The 21,609-nt window shown below is 44.6% G+C and overlaps 1 protein-coding gene across 5 annotated transcripts; it reads left to right on the top strand.

Annotated features, from left to right (window-relative positions):
* Positions 1-1,535: 1,535 nt before the first annotated feature.
* On the top strand, positions 1,536-18,366 carry LOC124306721 (band 7 protein AGAP004871-like). Of its 5 annotated transcripts, none has more exons than XR_006908666.1 (7): positions 1,539-1,818; positions 3,135-3,344; positions 4,614-4,794; positions 4,868-5,029; positions 5,299-5,464; positions 6,958-7,173; positions 18,329-18,366. XR_006908666.1 is itself a non-coding variant. In XM_046767660.1 (6 exons), exons 1-6 carry the CDS (start codon positions 1,758-1,760, stop codon positions 7,096-7,098), a joined length of 921 nt encoding a protein of 306 aa, XP_046623616.1. In that variant the 5' UTR covers positions 1,539-1,757; the 3' UTR covers positions 7,099-7,456. The 5 variants fall into 5 exon arrangements, 3 of the variants coding, with proteins under 3 accessions (XP_046623618.1, XP_046623616.1, XP_046623617.1); XR_006908665.1 differs by lacking the exon at positions 18,329-18,366 and adding an exon at positions 7,247-7,456; XM_046767660.1 differs by lacking the exon at positions 18,329-18,366 and having other exon boundaries at positions 6,958-7,456.
* The last annotated feature ends 3,243 nt before the right edge of the window (positions 18,367-21,609 follow it).

The following is a 21,609-nucleotide window of genomic DNA, read 5'->3' as shown; positions in this document are numbered from 1 at the left end:
GGATGCGGAGGCAAGAAGAGAAGAGAGGAGAGAGGTGAGGAGAGGAAGAGAGGCTGGCAGCTAGGCGGGAGGTCTAACAACGTGATCGTGGTTCAAGCACTCCCCAAGGATCAGGAGCAACTACTCTTTCCTCGCGTAGTTGTTTCAGCTCCTCGGCGTAAGGGTGTGCGGATTATTTGCGCGTCTGTGTGTGTGATCCGTCGCACCCTCTGTGCACCTCGTGCCTGATCCGCCTTTACGGCGCCCTCGCGCACGTACGTCGTTGCTCTCCAGCTAGACGTGCCAACCCTTTACCCTCATCTCCAAGGTATTTAGCGTCCGACCGAAGATTCCCGCGAAATATAAACGCGCCCCTAAACCTTTCCTATATCCCAGAGCCCCACTTTCCTTCGAATTGAATTATTGGTATCGATGCTTTGATAGCCAACTCTACCTCTCTCTCTCTCTCTCTCTCTCTCTCGCGTTTTTCACACTTTTCGCACCGGTGGTGCCCGTCTACGTGCAATTGCCGCGGTGCGGATTTCCCTGCGGCACAGAGTTGTTAACCTTTCAACTCACTTCTACAACGCTCAACGCGCAAAAGTTGGGCGGCTGGTTTTACCGCAGCTCGGCCTGTTTTTACAGGTTATATCGAGTTTGGTAATTTACATTTTCAGCTGTTTATTATACCCGTACAGATGTATGTGCTCGATTTAGATAATAATTATTTTTTTTTAGATTATTACTGAATTTTTTGCAAGTAAAACGAAAGCGAACATTTCTATCTAATTCTTCGCTTTTACAGTTTGCCGATTTAAATTCAGCTACAGGCACAGACAGTTAATTACCAAAATTACGAAATGCTCGTCCGTTCTTTGAGGAACAGTAATGAGGGACTCGCTTGGTAGACGTGGTAACAGAATTTAGCACTTTGCGAGTCAGAACGTACACCGTTATTCAATCAAATTAAAAGCTAAGGATTCCGGATTAATGGCTGCGGATCAGGGACCTATAATAACAATTCAGAGATGGATAGATTTTCAGGATCTCTCGTGCTAGCTGATGCACTTTTGTGTCATTTGGATATCCGTCGGCTTCGCAGTCCTGCTACGTGTAGCAAAACGTCTCAATTCTCACACGCGATATTCGTTGCTGGGAGCTCAATTTAAATACGATTTGCAAAAGTTATCACAGTGTAATCCGAATCAGGAATATATGATTATAGAGTCTGACACTTGATTGAGCTTTGAATGAAGAAAGATTCAACTTACGCTGTAAACATTATCTCCTCTTTCGTTGCTTTCTCACTCTTCGTTCGATGGCTAAAAATAACCGATAAAAATTCGGTTTACGCCTTCGGATACCTTGTCGAGACTGATGCATCGTAAACGTCGTTCCAGCGCCTACCGCGATTATAAATTTCTATTCAAACGCAGACAAGACGCGTCTGTTCCTCGTGCAGAATCCGGGGAGCAATTACTCACGCTCTAAGTAAACCGCGGAAAGACGGGCGGCGCGAGGCGAGTCTGCCTGGTCCAGGAGGCACCGCGAACCTCGAGCGACCGCCAGTCTTGGTTACAGCTTTGGCAGTGGTGTTTTGGTACCAGTTAACGGTGCGGGACGAAAGAAGACCGCGGTGCCGATGCCAGGCCGATAGAACCGCGCCTCGGGGCATTTCCGTTGGAACCGCGTTTTGGACGGAAAACCGGAAGTCGAAACGAGTCGTTGAGATCTTGGATGGAAGTGGAAGAAGAAACATCGTTCTTGTAGCACGTGTTATGGTCCATTACGGCTGCGCGAAGACGGACAGCGGTGGAATCGAATGCTTCGTCGAGTTTAGTGAGTTCGCCTAATTCGTCCGGAGTATGTCGGTGGAATATACATAGAGATAAAGGTGGAGTGGCGGAAATATATGCTGCATGTTTCGCTGAAAAATTGTTGCTCCGTTAATGTGAAACGTGCCGCGGTCTGGAGGTTTCGCGTTCTCTCTGCATGTCACGGATCCGAAACGGGTTCGGATAATCGAGTCAGGTCTAACTTCGTTCGGTTCGTTTTCACCGGTTTCCTTTTTCCTTCCTTTCTCGTTCTTCCGAAAAAGGCCTGACCTCGGCACGCTGCTCGTCGGGCGGAAAAGAGATATCGCTGATCAGAGAAACCCTAGTCTTAATCAATGCCGTGGCGGTAACGCCAAAGAACGTCCTTTGATACCGTAAGCTGATTAGAAAGACTGATCCTAACGAGGCCGTATAGACCAAATGCTAATTAACGGAGATTGGACCTTGCGTACGGTATACCGAACTCGTGTAACGGTTCAATTTGTGATTCTTAAAAATTACGGACTGCCCGACTTTGATCTTGACCCCCTGGTACGTTAAGCCATTTACAGATAAACGATCCATCCTAATAATTTCCACGATCCGGTATCTTGAACGCGCTCGCAGCGGCTTATCCGACGGTTCTTCTTCAGTCTTTGAGAGAGGAAAGATAGGCGCGCGGGTTCGGTTCGAAAATCGATCGCCGGGTGATCCCGGAGCGATTGAGTATCGCAATATCTTGTGTTTACTCTTCAAAGCTTAGCTTCGCAACCCCATTAATACTTGGTAAGGTTTGGCGGCCTCGGGGCAGCGGCTGAGAGAAGCTATACAAACCGAAAATGTTTCCTTGACACCCTTCGTCGAGGCGGTCTCTAGTCCTTTGCTCGTCTCTTTCCCATCTCTCTCTCTCTCTCTCTTTCTCTCTCTCTCTTCCTTCCTCGCTCTTTTTTCTTCTTGTACTCCAGTTAACATAAACTCCGCGTAACTCGGAAACGCCGCTAAAGCGTAATGTAATCACAGAAGTATTTTTATTTGGTATAAATAACCTGATGTATGTATATCTAAGAGCAGAGGAAAGGCACGAGTAATGGAAGATTTTTCAATTCCTCGCGGTTTATTGAATAATATTTAAACGTGATTAAAAAAATCCCGTCAAAAAATTCGTACAGATATTATGTATTATACATATCCGTCTGTCAAACTTCCTTCACTGCGAAAGGCATAAATCGTGATTCTTATAGTCAACCGTTGATTCGCGATTCATCCGCAACGTCAGTCACGTATTTAAAATCAGCTACTTGTTCCCCACTTTTAACTCCTGTTTACATTTTCAACTCGCAGAAGAATCAACGAGCGCTCGCCTGTCCGTTAACAGACGTAAGATTGGCGCCATGGCCAGGTTCATAGAGCTTCTGGCAACTATCGGTTCGTTTATACTGATGTTGGTGACGCTCCCCTTTTCCCTCTGCTTTACGTTCAAAGTCGTACAGGAATACGAACGCGCCGTTGTGTTCAGGATGGGCCGTCTCAAAGGTGGTGCTTATGGTCCAGGTACGAAAACTATATAATCGATTCACACTCACGAGTATAAAATGCTCAACGGTTTGTTTGACATTGAAAATAGTACGAGTACTTTAATATTTTAACGGCAATAATTAGGAAGGTAAACAAAAATTTTCACCGAAATTCAAATCTGACATCGTAACTTACAAATCTTGAAGCGATAAGGAACCTTAAACGTATAACATAAACGATCCCGAATTCTTATTTGTATAATACGTCGTACGTCGTACTGTTAGATCGAAGAGAAAACTTTCTGTCGAACAAATGTCTAAAACGCGTTCTTTTTCTTTGTTATTCATCCTCTTCTCGGAAGACTCTGAAATAAAAAATATACCGCGTGTGTTATTCTCTCACGTACAAAAAATAAATAAAAGAGAAATGAATCATAATTTACACAACAGATTTCAGTCTCTCAGCTGATTTTATCGCTACTCAGGCGATGATTTCTGCCGTCGTAACGGAGGGAAAGATTATTTGTAAAGACGGAAAAATTCACATACTTGCGTAACTGTTTTATGATTCATTTACCGTAACCCTATAACGATGTATGGCATAAGAATCATGACGAGTGATATGCTTATTTTAGGCTTTCCATAACTGACGAATATTAATCGTGAATCGAATCGAAAAACATCTGCCGATTAATCGCCTTGTATCAATTTGTACCGATTGAATATTCATTTTACGGTTCATGACACCGAGCACGAGTAGTAGATTCGATCCGAATTCAGTTCTTGACTGAAAGCAGCTGCGACAGATGCAATCTCAGAGTCTCGAAGGTTTCGTTTAAACGACGTATCGGCGACAGAAGTGCAGGCAGCGGTTGTTGAACGATCAGTAGCAACGGTCCTCGGTTCGGTCAGTGGTCAGACCACGCGGCGCAGCGGTTGCGGCGAGTAGTAGCGGTGGCCACGTAATATTGCTACTAGCCATTGCGGATTAGGAATTACGAAAATGGAGATGGGAAAACGGTCGGCGGTACTTAGGCAAGCTGAAGCTTCTCTGGGCACGTAAACTCGAAGCTGGAGGCTTTGACGCAAAGCGACGGAGGGCATTTGAGCGGACGAGAGACTCGGAGGAAGTTCGACGAAGTATGTAGATAGGTAGACGAATGGATGGATAGAAGGGTAGATGGATGGGTATACACGTAGGCACGGGCGTCTATAAATTCGCGACGAATCTGCACCTCAAGGCCGTGCAGTGTGATATATGTGTACGGGTCAAAGCACGGCAAAGACCTTATTGCTTTTCCACCAGGGACCTTTTTCGTCATGCCTTGCGTGGACAACTGCGTCCTCGTCGATATGAGGACCGTATCCTTCGACGTACCGCCGCAGGAGATCCTCACCAAGGACTCTGTCACAGTCAGCGTCGACGCGGTCGTCTATTACCGAATCAAGGAGCCCCTCAACGCGGTGGTAAAGATAGCGAACTACAGGTGAGTCCTTCCGATCACCCGTAAATACATGACCGAGGAATTTCGAGTCTCTTACTCAATTTCCTTTCCGCAGTCATTCCACCCGGCTTCTGGCATCCAGCACCCTGCGCACCGTCCTCGGCACACGTAGTCTGGCGGAAATACTCTCGGAGCGAGAAACCATATCGCACACGATGCAGAGCTCGCTCGACGAGGCGACCGACCCTTGGGGCGTTAAGGTGGAACGCGTCGAGATGTAAATATGTTATGCACACCTTTCGCTTCGCGCTCAGCCTCCCGCGTCCTTCCTCCCTTTACTCGTAATTAGGTACGCGTCCCAGAACTGCAGCTCCTTGGACGATTCTATAAATCTTGGCTCGCTCCCTCCTGCAACTGTCGTCCCATTTTCTCCTCCCCCAAGGACGGCCTCTTTTTCTGCCCTAATTCCGCCGTCACCCCTTTCTCCGCGAGCCTCCGTCGCAAATATTCCTCGATTACTCTCACCTCGCCGATCGGTTGATGCAGAAAGGACGTCCGGCTGCCGGTTCAACTGCAGCGAGCTATGGCAGCGGAAGCCGAGGCTGCGAGAGAAGCCCGGGCCAAAGTAATCGCCGCTGAGGGTGAGATGCGCGCATCTCGTGCTCTCAAAGAAGCGAGTGACGTCATATCCGAAAGCCCGGCAGCTCTTCAGGTGAGTGGATTAAATATCTAGCGTTATGCCGCTGGTTTACTCCTGCAGCACCGTCGTGCGAAAGTAGCGTGTCGAGTATGTGAAAAAGGCCGGAGCGCTTTCGTCTTATTTTCTATATTTCGGTTTGTTTTTTCATTTTTATCCACCCTCGCTCTATCTCTTTGCCATCTCGCGGGATCGTGTCATTTGAATCGAGAACGGTCCAATCGTGCGCAAGAATCGAAGTTCGTTTTGTCAATTCTCTACTGACGAGGTATTTTGTCACAATAACGTTACGCTCGGTCGACCGATTCGATTGACGCGCCATTTCATCCCCCTTGGGTGTACATATGACACGGTTCCATTTTACTCTCAGTCTCGCGAATCCACTGACGGTGACAGGTGATAAGCGGCAATCTCTGTCCCGACTCGGAGATCGATCTTTTCGACCGTATAACGCTTAACAGTATAACGAATTCATTTCCTTAAAATAACAAGACCGTTGCTCGTGCTCAAGATTCACCGATACATCGCGTTAACGGAATTTTCGACTTTCCGATGCGCGTCGCTCGAGAAGTCGCGCGACTCGAGACAGAAACGGCAGTTCAGTTCTTCCATTTTCCGGAGGAAAGGTTTTCCAGTAACATAGGTACACGTACAGTTCCATCGCTACGTAGGTCTGAGTGCGGAGTACCAGAGACTCCTTGCTGACGACTAAAGTGTCAAGCTTCTATCGTTGCAAGTAACGTTCAATTCCAGTGTCAGCAGCATCTTGCCTTTAATAACCAGGTTTGTAGCGTCGCTTTACTACTCTCTCGGGACGAAGTTATCGGTATGCCTGGTTCTGCACGCGAGCGACAAACGGTACTGAGACTGAAGCGTTGAGCTGCAGGTATAATTCAATCAATTTTTACCTCGATGTAGAGAAAACCGTCTTAAACGTCGAGGATTCAATTTAGTTACAAAGGGTCTAAAACCCAGTCTCCCGCCTTGTTAGACGCTTCTTAATTCGAACCGAGTCGGGATAATAATGGCAATGAAACGTTGAAAGCCGAATTGCTCCCTTGAATTATTAATCCCTTCGCTATTCTGAAAATTAACGCACTGAGACCTACGTCGGCTTACCCGTTCCTCGTGTCGTACCTATCTCTGGAGGAAACTATTACACCTACGCCTCCAGACCGTGCCGAGTCACTCGCTCCTCCGGAAGTAACGCGCGGATCTCGAACGAGTACAATGTAGCTACGTGTGCCAGAGGTATGGGAAACGGTCATAATTCTGCAACCTCTGTCTGGATAAAACATTCTCGAGCGTAAGCTTTGACGCATCGCCGACCCCATTGTTGGTTGGTCCGGTATTTCTAACGCTATTCACATTTAATATCCTACTATAAGTTACGCCGGGGGAGAATGAGGTGTATAGTTGTGGGTGCGGGAGGATCGGGAACGCCCAAATAAATCTTGGCTAATGCGTTCATTCGAAAATAAATAAATTCTCTTATTCTGTTTGGACAGCTGCGTTACCTGCAAACCCTGAACAGCATTTCTGCGGAGAAGAATTCCACGATTATATTCCCCCTGCCCGTTGACCTTCTCGCACCTTTTCTATCACTTGGACAGCACCAATTCCGCCAGCCGCTTCCACATACCTCCTAGGATTCACTTCAGCTTATACTCAAGGCTGTTTAATACGGATCCCGGACAGCTGGTACTTCTTGCCAGTGAACAGAGGTTATTATTCTTGTGTCACTATCACTCGAACTCCTATCATTGACAATGAGTTCAATTTCAACAACGTTTGCAGCGTTTACTCTGCAAACAAACTGTACGGAATAAAGAACGATTCGAATTCAGAGGAACGGAAGGAACGTCGCGTGACTTGATAAAGTAAAGTATTTCTTAGTACTTCAAAATTTATACACGAATAAACCCACGAGCTTCTATCATCTGCATCATGTTCGTATTCTACTCGAGACACGTTTCATTCAATTTTGGTAAATATACAGTTTACATGAAAATAGAAATGTCAAGTTAGTAACTGTAACAGTATCGATCAAGTATCGTCGTTTAATATTTACGACGATGTGATGCAATTCAGAAAGGGTCGAACAGGCTGTAATTACCATTGCAATAGCAAGTGCAGGGTGTATTAATTATTCAAGCCCGCATTGGCCGCGACAGACGTCCGCAGCGTATCGAAAGGTGAAACAAAAATGAACGAACAATGACCTTATATTCCAACTATAATTGGAATCGCTACTGTATTGAACCAGGCTGCTCCGAGTGCAGCTGAAAAAGCGTAAAACTCGATCCTGAGCCGTTGCTTGCCACGAATCATATATCACTGAATGTCAATTAACGGCTTTCTGGTTGGTTAGATTTTTCCCGGATATCATCACCAGTGAATAATGAACATTGCCGCATCAATTTACGAACAATCAATTATATCGTGTAGCACATCATGGAACGCGAATAATGGCTCGTGGAAAAAATCACCAACTGTGCGGGGATTTTTCATTAGAAATTTACAATTCACCTTGGGCTAGAATCCAATCTCCGAAATGATTCTCAACACTGAAAATCCAGACGTGGTACAATTAAAACGGAATGGCAATTTCACTTGGCATTTCGCAACGATGATACAGAATGGATTTTTCCACAGGCAACCGATGTATTATCTAGATTTATGTATACAGACGAAGTGATCGGTTGAAATCGAAAAATCTCAGTTTTTCAAAAGTATTAATCGTGAAATAGCGCCTAAAAAGCTCACTCTACGTGTAAATTTACTGCATCGTTTTTCGGGATCGGCCAAATGTGTAGCGCAAAATTTCAACTTTCTACCACCAGCCAGCCTCCGACTGTGCTCGAACCGTTGTTCTCAGGTGTTAGTGCAACCAACTGAAATGACCTTAGCGGTCCCAACTCTATTATCTAGTTATTAATTAAGCCTTCTGCATCCCCGGGAGGGTTTTGGTCCACTAACTTTCGGTGAGCGGAATAGTTGCGAGTTCAGCGCTAAACCTTGTCCCGTTATCCAGGAGGACTTGGATGAAATACCAATTCTCTTGCTGAACGAGCGACAGCTGTACATACAACTGTGGCCTGCGAAACCCAGCGTCGATCGGGTAAGTTGTGAAATTTTGAAGGGATTTATATCGAGCTTCATTATTTCAAAATTTGGAATGGTTTTTCACGCTACGAATATCAACTATGAAAATTGAAGAGCGTACTAAAATTATTGTCCTGATTCGTTGGAACACGTGCTGTAGTTGTCGAGCCTTGTCTTACCATTTCTTGAAAGTATAATTTGCTATCGAAGGGGAGGGAGTTCGCAAAAAAGCCACGCTTTCGTTCCATCTGTTTCAAATATCACGTTTGCGTTTCGACGGCGGGCGAATCGTGGAGGGAAAAAAGCATTGAAACAATAAACGCTCACAATTCTTCATTTCTGTACCAGCTGCTGGCTCGCGAATTCGATTCTATTCAATTCCCCTGCAGCAAATAGCGAGCGAGGCCTCCGGAATGGGAAATAAACAGGGAATTCAATCAAACCTGTCGCGTCAAAGATGTCAATGGCGCGTCGCCCGCATCCCTCGTTCGCCGAATGCCGGCATCAGCTCACCTCGAGCCTATAATACACGTGTCCAGAATGCTTTGACGAAACCACGTGAAATACACACAACCGTCAGCTCTAGCCGGATCGTGCGGCATAGCTAGCATCCGGTGTAGAACGTTGCTGATCGGTATTCACCAGAACTTCGAAGACTGCGCGATGTCTTTCACCGAACCCGTCTTGGCCGCGTAAACATCGATCCCACCGTTTCGTGGGCAATAAACATCCTGATTTAGACATGAATCAATTTGATTTATATCCCCTCGAGTGAATCGAGGCGCCTCGTTTTCCCCGAATTTATGCGAAATAAATGTATGCGAAAAATTGTCAATAAATCGACGAGAATGGCGACGCGTATTTCTTGTACAAGAAAGAAAGAACAAAACAAAAGGAAGACGAAGATGAAGAAATCATCGATCCGTAGAAATGTATTTGCTCGATTTGACTTGTGTGCGTGAGAGGGTAAGTAAAGGAGAAAAAGATGGAAAAAAAGAATGCAAACCTTTATCGTTATCCTTGCATCAATTTATCGTTAAATATTTTCTTCGGCCAATTTCCCCCGCTGTGGATGGTTGAATTTTTTTTTTACTCGAACCTACGTCAAGACCAGGGATTTCCATCGCTTCAATTTCTGGGGGCTGTGCAGGGACCACTTTTAAGGGAATTGCTTTAATGCCCCTGTTGAATATGATGCTTTTCGAGTTCTCTCGACTCGATTCACAGCTGAATTGGACGGCTAGGTCTGCCTCCTCGAAACGGCGCGGACTGGTCAACGGAAATCCCACATTGCTGCAGAAAGCCCGCAACTGTTTACCATAAAAGGGAACGCCGTGAAATATTTTTTCGATAAACCCATCTCGCTGGATGAAACATAAATACATTTCCAACGCTGCGAGAGTACGGTCAATAAATTGTTACGGCTTTTGTACCTCAACTGTAATACTTTCATTTTGTATTCACAGAATGGTAGTTGCAGGTGTGATGGTTGCACTGCGAGTGTAAATACATGCCCGTTATCCACGATATTTTTTCAATTCGATTTCCCGTTCACAAATTGGCGTAATAATCAAACCATCGTACCCTCGACGCTCTGCAGCCTTGTTTGAATATAGAGAATAGTAGGTACGACTAAAACCAAAAACAAATTTCACTGAGCACCGGGGTTCAAAGTTCAACGACCCTTCAACGCGTATGTAACCTCTACCTCTATTTGCCCGATGTAACTAAATATCAACGGAATCATCAATCGCGGGTAAGGCGGGACAAACATGATCTATATTTCACTGTGGGATTGATCGATGACCGGTCGATTTCATTGCCTCTTTTCTCTCACGAATATTAGGCATCTGGTAATTCCGATGGTGGAAATATACCCGGTTCCCTTCTTTTTCACGCCCCCGCTACTCACCCCATTGTACAAAGATTAAACAGCTCAGTTCGCACTTTGCTGAGCCAATACGATGTAGCGCCAGTCACAAATATTGACACTTGAGCTGATGCCCATTGTTGGTGCTGCGAATAGGTGCTCGAGGCTCATCACGATCGGAAATTTACGGATTACAGCATGGGTTTAATATCCCCCCACCGACAAATGGCGCTTGATTTTTATCGTTCGACGACAATAAGGAACAGCTGTACACGCCTCGATTTCCATGCGACTGAATATCTAGCGAGTTTTTCAAGTTCCTCAGCGATGCGATAAGTTTCGCTTTGAAAATGTTAAAGGAACCAGGTATGGTAGATACGGCGAACGATTCTTCACTGAATCGCAACAGAGGTCCGCACAGCTGGAAATAGTGCATTATGTGTAAGGAAAATGCACTCCGCGTGGAGCTGATGGAAAATACTCGAAAGTTGACGATCCAACGAACGCTTCTTCGGACTTGGCTGAGATCCTCTTCTTCTCCTATCTTCTTATTTCTACCCTTTCTACCTTTCCTTGGATCCGTTTGATCTTGGTGACATAGTCAACGGTATATTACTTTATTTGGAGCGGGAGAAAATACGCCAGCAATTTTTCGGAGGGACAAAGGGCTTGGGGTGAAAGTAGTTCCAGCCCCTTGGGATCCCGTAACCTACTTTTCAGGTTCGGCCTTTCCAAGCTGTCTTCTGCAGCTCGCGCGAGGCGCAGATCGAACGTCTCGTAATCTGAATTCGGTTTTAATTCAGCCAGCTCTCACGCCATGGGGAATCGCAATTTTGCAAAGAGTAATTTTTGTTGGTGAAATAAGAGCGCGCTTTAGCGGGACTGTAAATAGAAGACGGAATCGAGGGTCGAGACAGAGAACCGGAGGGTCGAAGGTCCCGGGAAACCTTCTCGAACAGCTTCAACCGCGTTTTACAGGCGCCTTGGGCGCCACGGGGTAAAGAATTTGAAGAAAGCAGCGTCAGAGGGGAGAAGGAAGTATAATTCTGATCTTATTCGGGAGAATTAACGGCCGCGTTATGTAAAAAGCTGGCATTATCATATATTAAAGAGCACTCCTACCCTCGACGGTCCCACCGCCCCCTCGACTCGGGGGTGGGGATATTCATTGCAGAACAAACGGGTCAAGCAATGAATACGGCGCACAGTTGCTCTCGTTCTCCCCCTCGGTTCTCAAGCCACAAGTAGAGGTATTCAGGATCGTTGAAACGTCGTGTATTGTTTGTTTTCGCGGACAAAGAGCCTCGCGATGGCGTTTTCGGTTCATTTCAACTGGTTAATTACCGTTATCACATTACTTTTATTCACCCGGCACAGCCTCAGGCTACTTGACAAATGCCGCGCGACGGCGTAGAGTAAAAATTCATTCAAACGCGGAACCGTTGTAGCTTCGCAAAATCGTTTGTATTACTTAGGAGCTGTGTAAAATTTTTAGTATTCGGTTGAATTCAGCGCTATATTTTTAGGGAGAATTTATAATCCCATAAATTTACGCACATTGCCGCAAGATCGATGGTCGCGAATATTTCAGCCGCGAACCGTTTGCCGGAACTATATTATACATATAGACGGTTTCCGGGGTAGCGTTTCAGCGCAACGAGAGTGTAACTCGGGCGCGCTTCTGACTCAGGGCTGAACTTTCTTCGATTTAAATTCATAGAATCGACCAAACATGCGCGAGCTACGCGAAACTATCATTGTTTTAAATTTTCAACGCGAAGAGTAGCATCTGGAGTACGGTCGGACAGTCAACTTACACCGTTGGATAACGGAATGGAGCTGTGTAGCAGCAATACGGACGTGTACTATTACTGTACGTGTATCACATAGTCGAGAGGGAAAAGTGGGGTGGAAAACAGGGTGAGATGACGGGGAGAATAAGAACGCGAGGCGGGCGGAGACCTCGGAATCTTGTGTAGGTATTCGTTCAACGGCGCTTCGCGCCTCATACGAGAAATGAATGCCTCGTGGGAATAAATATTTGAAACGTATGCACGAGCCGGGGAAAGTTCCGCTTGCGGGAGCCGAAGAAAGGAGTGAGAAAAAAAAATTGGAACAAAAGCAAAACAAAAAAAAATAAATAAATAAACAGAAACACGGAAAAATGAGTTGAAAAACAGAATGAAAAATACGAGAAAGAAAAGAAGAATAAAAAAGAAAAAATTACGTCGTCCAACAACCACTCACTCGGAGCAACCGAGTTTAAGCCGGCATTCAAACGCTGCGGAAGAGTATTTTCCGTCGCCTGTACAGAGCTTTCGGGTAGTGGAATAAAATTTCATTCCCAAGTCCGCAAATGAAAGTCTGGTAAAGTAAGATTCGCTTCTACCACCATCAGCGAAAAAAGGTGTCTTGTATTTATACAGTTTAATATCGCCGCTGTAGAATCGCGAATCTACATACGTATCCTGTTTCCTCTTCCTTCCTTTTGTTGTTTAAGAGACAAATTTCACGCCTGTCTGACGTAGCCGGTAACTGGTAATATGAGAGGAAAAAAATGACACCACCTCGAATTCTGGGCTTAATAATTGAGAGAGCCTTAATTATACGGGAATTCATATATGCCTACTCAAAAAGTAATTCGTTGGACCAACAAATTTTAGTGCTCGTACAGTCACAACAAGAATTTCAACTGACAATGCAACAGTTTTCGCTGCAACAGTAAAGGTCTTGCAAGCATAGCCAGGTGGAGTTTTAATGTAACGAACCTGTCAGTGAAACTTATAAAATTCTAGCTGTTGAATATAATATTTCGTTTATGACTGTACTAACACTAAAATTCGGAAGCTGAACGAATTTTTTTTTTCGTGATACAAAATCAGAGAAAGAAACAACGTTCTATTTTAATGCAAAGCGATACGCATGTAATTACGTTACACGTTGAGATACCATTTTTCCATCCATGATTTACAGACCCGCATCATGCCAGCCATCCAAGCACGGTATGCGCCTAACGCTCCATTGACGTTGAGTGGCTCCTGGAGATCGGTGAAAAAAACTTGATTCACGATCAGCCTCGATACGTATAGCCGAGTGATACTTAATAATAGAGTGGACATTCAATGCCTCTTGAAGCGCATTTTCGGAAGTAATTCCAGTGAATAAGAGAATCCGTCAATGGCGCACTCTTTGCTAATTGACTGATATTAGGAAGGTATTAGTGAAACCTTTGATGCAGTATTCCTGGATTCGAAACTTCGTGAATAAGGGGAATTCGGGTTTCAGGGTTTCATTATGCAGCCTCTTAAAGTTGGCGTAACTCCCACGGCTCGTAAATATGAGTTACGACTGGTAGAAATAGGTCGTCGTACTTCCGTGCACACGCTTACATGCATTCACACATGTGCGTGATTCCCTTCGCACACAGATTTTCAAGCCTATATTTTCTTAGGGACTGTGTGTCCGAGCTGTGGTAATAATTCATGGAGAGATAACATCACAAGTGAATAATAAGGGCGCAGATTTTCGCGTGTCCCTGACTTGTAGATCAGCCACTGCCTTTTTCGATTGATAAAATTGATTCAAGTCGCGCACTGATCAAATATCGGTTCATTTCGTCATATATTAGCTGCTTTCAAGGGCATTACCGTAAAAATTATTTTCATAAACTTCAAAATGTATGTACACCATTCAGCGATGATTAATATTTTCATAAATTATACAATTAAACTAAATTCACTTAGTCATTGGAGGGATGCGTATCATTTTGCAAACGAACTTTATACCTCCCTTCGAATCAGAATCGACAGAACAAATGGAAATAATCACGCATCACTGCCTATACAGCTTCTGTTTATTTCGCCGTGAAATTTTGAATCCATCTAGTAATTATATCGTGCAACCATCTATAGTTGCGAAATGGTGACATATCAATACCGTTAACAAGTTTGTAAAGAAATTGATTAGGTACTATCAAACGGCAAAACGAGGTACTTACGAATATATTTTTACTTTTGTATCTTCGTTTTCAAAATCCCGTGGATCCAATTAGTCGTGTTAAATTCAATTTACCTCATATTTCTCTCCCACTCCCCTCCTCTTCTTCCATCTATCGTGTTCGAGGGTTCAAAGTCAATTTATTTTCCAGATACGTTGTATCATCTATCTGACAGACGGGAAACTCGTTCTAATTTGAAATTCTGCGGCGTTTAATTATCTATTCGGCGAACTGATGATACCTAATCACATTAGAATCGAATCAAGAATTGATTCTGAACAACTAACTGCCTTTGCGCGATGTAACGTGAAGTGATACGTAATCTATTCCACGTCTTCCAGGCCTCGCGTGAAACGATTCTACGAGGGTACGTTTAATGTTCGTCGGATCGTTAAGCCTTAACAAGAAGCTTTCTACCGCGCAGCGGAGACTGGAAGACCCTCTGCCGCAGGGTATTACACGGAGTTGATAATTCCTGAGAGACATCCCGACGAATATGTATAACAGAGAAAAGCAGGTTGGCGTGAATTTAAGGAGCGTTCAGAGCACATCTCACACATAACCTGAATGAAACGTACGCGACTCGTGGGGGTTGAAAAAAATGAACCCTCCTCGCTCGCGTCGCGACAAAGCTCACGGGAACGTTTACCGTTAATGCGGCTTATTTATCGGGCTCAGATTCCCGGAATGAGAGTCTGCCGGTTCGAAGGGGAGGTAAGATGATTTTCGAGGGAAATCGTGCGGGGTCTCAAATCCCGAGATTCACACTGCAGGGTTCCGAATCCTAACGACGCGTGAAGCCGAGTCTGACTTGAATAGACAAATCGCGAACGATATAAGGCGTGAGTAACTGATAGCGGTAAGCCCAGTGGACGATGCCAACAGGTGTTTCCTGGTAGACCCAGGGAAATGCTGTCTTTCCGCCGTTTAGTCCTCCGAATATGCCTCGCGCACACGGACCAGTTGGCTGGGAAGCCACCTGAAAGCCTCGCGATAAAGCAACCGAGTTTCCATGAACCCGAGGTGGGGGGGGGGGGGAGACGTGTCACGCGAGGATAGCTCGTCTCGAGACGAGAATGAAAGACCGGAAATGATAGGAGGGAGTCCAAGGAAGAGGACCCTTCGTAACTAGGTCAATGTAACAAGACAATCGTTCGATCGTAAGGTCGACCGCAGTTTTCATCATCAGGATCAAAACGTGAGAAGCTTGCATCGGCGGTCACATCCCACGAACGCTTTTTCCATAGTCTCCAGCCGTCTTTGGTACATCGCATGTCTTTCAGCCAGGTCTCGTGGTCTTTGAGCTTTGAAGCGAGCCTGAAACTAGAAGTTTCTCTGATTAAAGTTCTCTGATAAAGCGAAACACGGTAGTTGAGAACAACGTGCAAGCACACTTCAAGTCCGGGTTACGCTTATCAATTAGAAGCTTCTTCAGGTTACATTGGCGTATCTGGTACCGCTGTCACCTCTTAGTGTTGGTTTGCTCTCAGAAGATTCCTTTTCTGGATCTTCACCGTGTATTTTGAATCGAATGAGCATTGAGGGCGGTGAGGGCGAGGTTGATTCGCTGGGATTCGTTCCCCGCTAAGTTTTTTAGATTTTTTTTTTTGATTCCGGTTCGTTTGCCACGGGGCATTGAAATTCGTGGGGCTACGATAACGCCGACCGTAAGCTATCATTAATATTAAATCTCCACCGATTATGGGGGATAAACATCTTAGGCTAGACCGGAGGTGCCATCCAACCGCCATTAGTGTCGGCTACCCTCTGCTGCCCCCAGAAGCTCCAAAAGGTCGGAATCGACGGTTCGACCGTAACGAGAATTCACTAATGACCACCTCAGGCTCACCACTGACCTAGAGCACTGACCGTTGGGGCGTAATTGCGTCGCGAGTAACCATGAGATAAAACTCAACATTCTCCGCTGGAAAAATCATCCGCCGATATCGGAAGCTAACCAAATACCGCAGATATGGGAGTACGAAAGAGCAAATACGGATTTGTTTTTAAACGTTTATAAAAATAGGAGGCCTTCGGCGTTTTTCAATCATCTGTCTTTATTTTTGTGCTCTGTTCAGGATTAACGCGGGGGACTTTCACGATTCTACGGGTTTTGTTTTGTTAAATTGATGGTGTCTCGGTAATATTCACAAAATTCCCTTCTAAAAAAGGCATGTTGTATCAAATCTCGAAGTATCACTAGCTTGAAGCCGTTTTTCCGCGCATATGATGGATTGGATTCGTTTCAGTTTGATTTATCGAATATTGAATTCAATCAACGAAAGCGGTTTATTGCTGTTTCATAAAATCTAACGGGTATGTAATTATGTATAAAGCGATATATAACATATTAGCGTGGTTCACCTAATAAAACTATACTTTATTTAGTTGAAAATAATGTTAATACATTATCAACCAGTTCGTCTGGAACAATTGTAGGGAAAATTTGAAGATGTGATTTTAAAGAAAGTTAGAAAGCAAAAATTAAGTTTTGCAACAGTAGAAGAAAAAATTGAGTTAACATGCATAATTCTACTTTTATCGGCTGGATCTACAGAACGTGGTTGTAATCTAACGGTGAATACGGACGATTGAATGCGTGTGTCGTTTAAATAGAACCGCGTGTGTACCTTCATTCGAAATTAAGAATAATCAACGGTTTATTCGAACTTTCTATGGAAATAAAATTTCAGAGCGTTAATTATTGCCAGGATAAAATTGCGCGATTAAACAAAACGGCTATGACGAGACTTTAACGCCGATAAACATGGGCTAGTATAGTTTTTGGAAAGATCTATTTTCCCGTCGGGATACGAAGTTTCATGTACTTACGTGATACCACATTTTCACAACAGTTCCTTAAAGGTAAGCGAAACTTCGTTACCGGAAGAGGGATTTTACAAAGTTAATCTCCAGTTCGCCATATAGACGATCTCTGATATACTTCGACTCCATGACACCACCTGCCATCCAATAAAGCGCGAACGTGCGCTTTTCTCAACTGCAGGCGATGAATCAAACAAGGAACTGCACCGGCTGCTATGCTCAGCTCCGACCTGAATATACCCTACATCGCGGTTTCCAATGGTTCGCCAAATCGGTTTGGCGAAAAGAGGCTATGAGTTCTGCGCCTGCAGACTTAGCGGCTGATTTCTGCGCAGGAAGTGAAGTTAAATGAAGCGGGAGGGGAACTAATAACTAAAGAAAACTTCTTTTTTCCGAAGATATCAAGGAAAGTTTCAGGACTCCGGCTTTCGTTGAGTTCATTCCAAAAAAAGATAATATCCGGCAAAGTGTGGGGGAAGGACTTGCCGTTAATTGTGCGAACATTATGTTAATTGTTTTCCGACAAGTCACCGTGTCACCTACCGAACTTGCAAGATCGAAGGGGAAACCTGAGAAATTTCCCTCATTAAGGATCTTTATCTCGGCAGTCGATCACCAAGCTACTTCCACGCCTTTAACTTCTCGTTCCGAAAACAACCGTACCACTTTTCACTAATCAGATGAAATCCGTTTAATCCCAATATACTCTCGAGCTTGATAAACTTGTCGATGGCTGTGACATCCGTCGTATGACAACGCGGTACGTACTCGGTGAAAATCGTATTTTACCGGTGCCTCTCGGATTTCGAATGCCCATTAGTACAACCCTCTTTGAGTCGTATATTTTCCAGTAAAGCGGAGGCGGTAATGCTGAGTATTGTTCTCTGTCAAATATCCGGTGTTTAAACGCGGATCAGCAGCTGTATATAACGAGGGTAAGTACTCGAGTGTAATCGAGACGACGATCTGCGCAGTTTGAACTTGGACCCAAACCCAAGAGGCAGGAAATACGAAAGTGCATGAATAACCTAAACATCCTGAATTCGTTGACCAAGTCTAATAAAAACCATCTGTTCTCCAGGGTGATATCTCGACGGGGCTGCGCCATCCATCTTTCCGGGATCTCCCGCTCGGCGAGGATCAGATGGGAACGAGCGTTTTGTCGCTTTTGGACAGGATCCGAGATTGCAGTGGGACTTGCGGTTAACAGTTACGTCGCGAATGCTGATCGAGCGCATATTTTCTGCTTAGCTAGACAGAAGACAGCCAGCCGTTCATTCGATTCGGCATGTGATAGGAATAAATTAAGCGCGAAGCGTCAAATTATCGTATACGCCTTAAAGAGACACGCCCCGTCTCGGGAAAATTGATCGAAAGTAAAAATATCTTGGCGAAGAATCGAGGAATCGTGGATTTTATACCATCGTACTCCACACCGACGCGGCTTCGGAATAAACCAAGAGAAGTTCAAAGCGGCTGGAGGCAAATCCGAAACCGAGGTTGAAAAGCAGGGAAAGAAAACGGATCACCCTCTCCCGTCGGTGAAACCAACCTAAACTCAGTTTTCCCTCGAACGTGACGCGACAGATTGAATATTCCGGGGACGGAATTCAAGATGCCGTTTACTCGTTGACAGACGCGTTGACGTATTCTCTTCCACGCGAGTGGGGGTATTCATTTTTGTCAAAGAAAGAGGGAGAAAGTGACAAAGATAGAAAAGGGGAGTAAGAGAGACCGAGGCAAAGGGCCGAAGGTGGACTGGCGTGAGCGGCAGAAGCAACAGCAACAGCAACAGCAACGGCAGCGGCGACAGACAGTTACACTGAGAAATGGTTCCAATCACGTCAGACCTTTCGTATAGTAAAAAGCCAAGAAGAATGGCAAAGCGGGCGATATTTTATCGTCTTTCTGGGCGAGAGAATACCGCCCCCCTCCCGCCCGGCGGTTCCTCTGTCCATTCGCTTTTCCGTCCTACCACGCCAGAAGGTTCGTGGTGCGAGATTGCATGTTCAGCTTATCGTTGGAACTCTCTCGCGGATCAGAGAATCCCGAGATTTCGTTGGTAGGCTCCATCTTCGCGCCCCCGTCGCGCCCTCCTTTCCTTATATCGTGTGCAGCAGGCCGAAGCATCGTAAGTCAGATTTTTGTGTACGGAAACCGCCAAGTACGTAAACGATATTTTGCTGATACAATAAAATTTCGAACGCGGAACAGCATATAATCAACAATTCCTCAGGTAATTTTTCCACGAATATCAAACGGGTCTTACGTGCACTTACGTCAACAAATATGTCCCGTACTTACGGGGGCGGAATTTATCGCCTATGAGAACAGCAGAATCTGGCTGCGTATCTCTTCGCTTAACCCTGCAGCTGCAGCTGTTGCCTAGGACCAGATGCGTGCGTGGAAAGGGTTTTCCGGCACCGATAAACACCCCCGTACCATACAAATGTGACAACATTATGGTTAATCTTGCCCTCCTGCTCGAACTGCACTAAAAACGTCTAGATAGCGTTTTCGTTCGTACGCTGAAGCCTCGTGATCGAATCAAAAATGTCTACCCCGAATTTACCGTCTTGACGGCACTCTCGTCGTCTGAAGAGATTTAAAAATCGCGACGAGGCCAGAGCACGAGTCGTATCTCCCCATCAAGATCAGATACGGAAACACGTTGGGCACGTTTTATCGACGACTGATACAAAACGTGTCTTTCATCACGTAATTCATGCAGGCAAAGGGTGAGTTATTATCCGGATGGCATACGACGCATTTGCATTATACGCGGTTGACATGAGAACACGTCGATACTTTGATGAAAGAGGCCACTGAATTACGATCAGATGTGGACGTTTCGATTCGGCAGCATCAATGGATCATTCGCCTGTAAGCTTGACTGTCGGAGTTGCAATTCGCCTGATCTACGGTACGTCTTTTGCATAACATAATTCGAACTTACTGACTTCTCCAATAATAACAACGTGTTGCGTGTACGAACACCTCAGAAGTGATAATTATAATCAATCAGACGGTATCGGTTATCTGTTGTGCGCTGGTTGTAGACCAGAGTCGTGTTTCGGGGTAAACATGAAATTATCACTAATTGAATACCGGTGTAAATATGCAATTCTACCTCGACGTAAAAGATGGACTGAATACATATTGACGCTGCAGTGGTACAGATATATTCAAGCACCGTGTCAATTTTGTGTTCGTTTTTTAACTGAAATCACTGCCAATTTCCGTTTATCCGATTGTTACCAGTCAATGTTGTGGATGAAAGTAATTCCTGTTGAATCACTAATGGAAAATTAATAAATGCCCGGACAATGCAAAATGTATTCAGATTTTCAAGGTATCAACGTTATTCTCAGAGGTGCAAATTCGCAGTACAGATTTTAGTTTCTTCAGTAACCATCGAAGGTTATATCTACAGTAAGTACAATGTTGCCGTTGCAATAAATTTAATCGAATTTGTCATGAAATACCGACGCACAGTGCATTATGACGAAATCGCTTCGATAGCCTGTTACTTCAGCCGAAGCGGTAACTGCTGCTGGTAACTCTCTCCATACCGACGTTGAAGGAGAAAATTGACTGTGGAAACCCGGAAATCAAGTTCATGATAGGGTTATCACTAAACTAACCCTCGGCAGCTACGAGAGAAATGGAAAATTCATCTCGGGTTTAGCTATAGTCTTTAAAACAGAATCCTGTAACATTGGACCACAACTGATGATCGCAGTGAATCCTGCAAAGCCTAACTCGCTAGGCAAGAGCTTTTTTCCTTTCCTACAGTGGTAGGTCATTCTGTCTGCCATAGTACCAACGTGTCTATATTAAAAAGCTCCAGTCTCTGGAAATAAGAACAATTTACATGTGATTCAAACTTTATAAATATCAAACACGTGGAGGATGTATTAGAATAAAAAATATGTACAGCGTTGTTTTCCTGCAGGAGCTGTACAGGAACAGCATGTACATCTTTATAATTATAAACTGCAGTTGAATAATAAGGAAGCCATGAATGCTGAAATTTGGATACTTGCAGAACGAAAAATCAGATGCGTCTGTCAGATTATACTGTTAGCAGTGAGTTTATAACGCGCAATCGACTTCTGTCGCAAAATTGAGATGATTTAGTGTACGATTGAATTGATTCTACCAGTTTTCAAATCCCTCAAAACAGGATGCTGTAAACTTTTCGATTCAGAATTGATTTACCAGCCTCTCTTCCCACTAAATGCACTCCCCAGTAAACCAAAACAAATTGAAATGAATTGTAACAGTCAAAAACTAAACTGCCACAAATTAAAATAAATTGAACAAAATCAACAGCCCCGTGTGCCAATTCTTTTGAATTAC

This window comes from Neodiprion virginianus, chromosome 6, assembly GCF_021901495.1.
Source record: "Neodiprion virginianus isolate iyNeoVirg1 chromosome 6, iyNeoVirg1.1, whole genome shotgun sequence".
NCBI lineage: Eukaryota > Metazoa > Arthropoda > Insecta > Hymenoptera > Diprionidae > Neodiprion > Neodiprion virginianus.
Note: the sequence above shows the minus strand (reverse complement) of the source record. Positions and strands in the feature narration are given on the sequence as shown.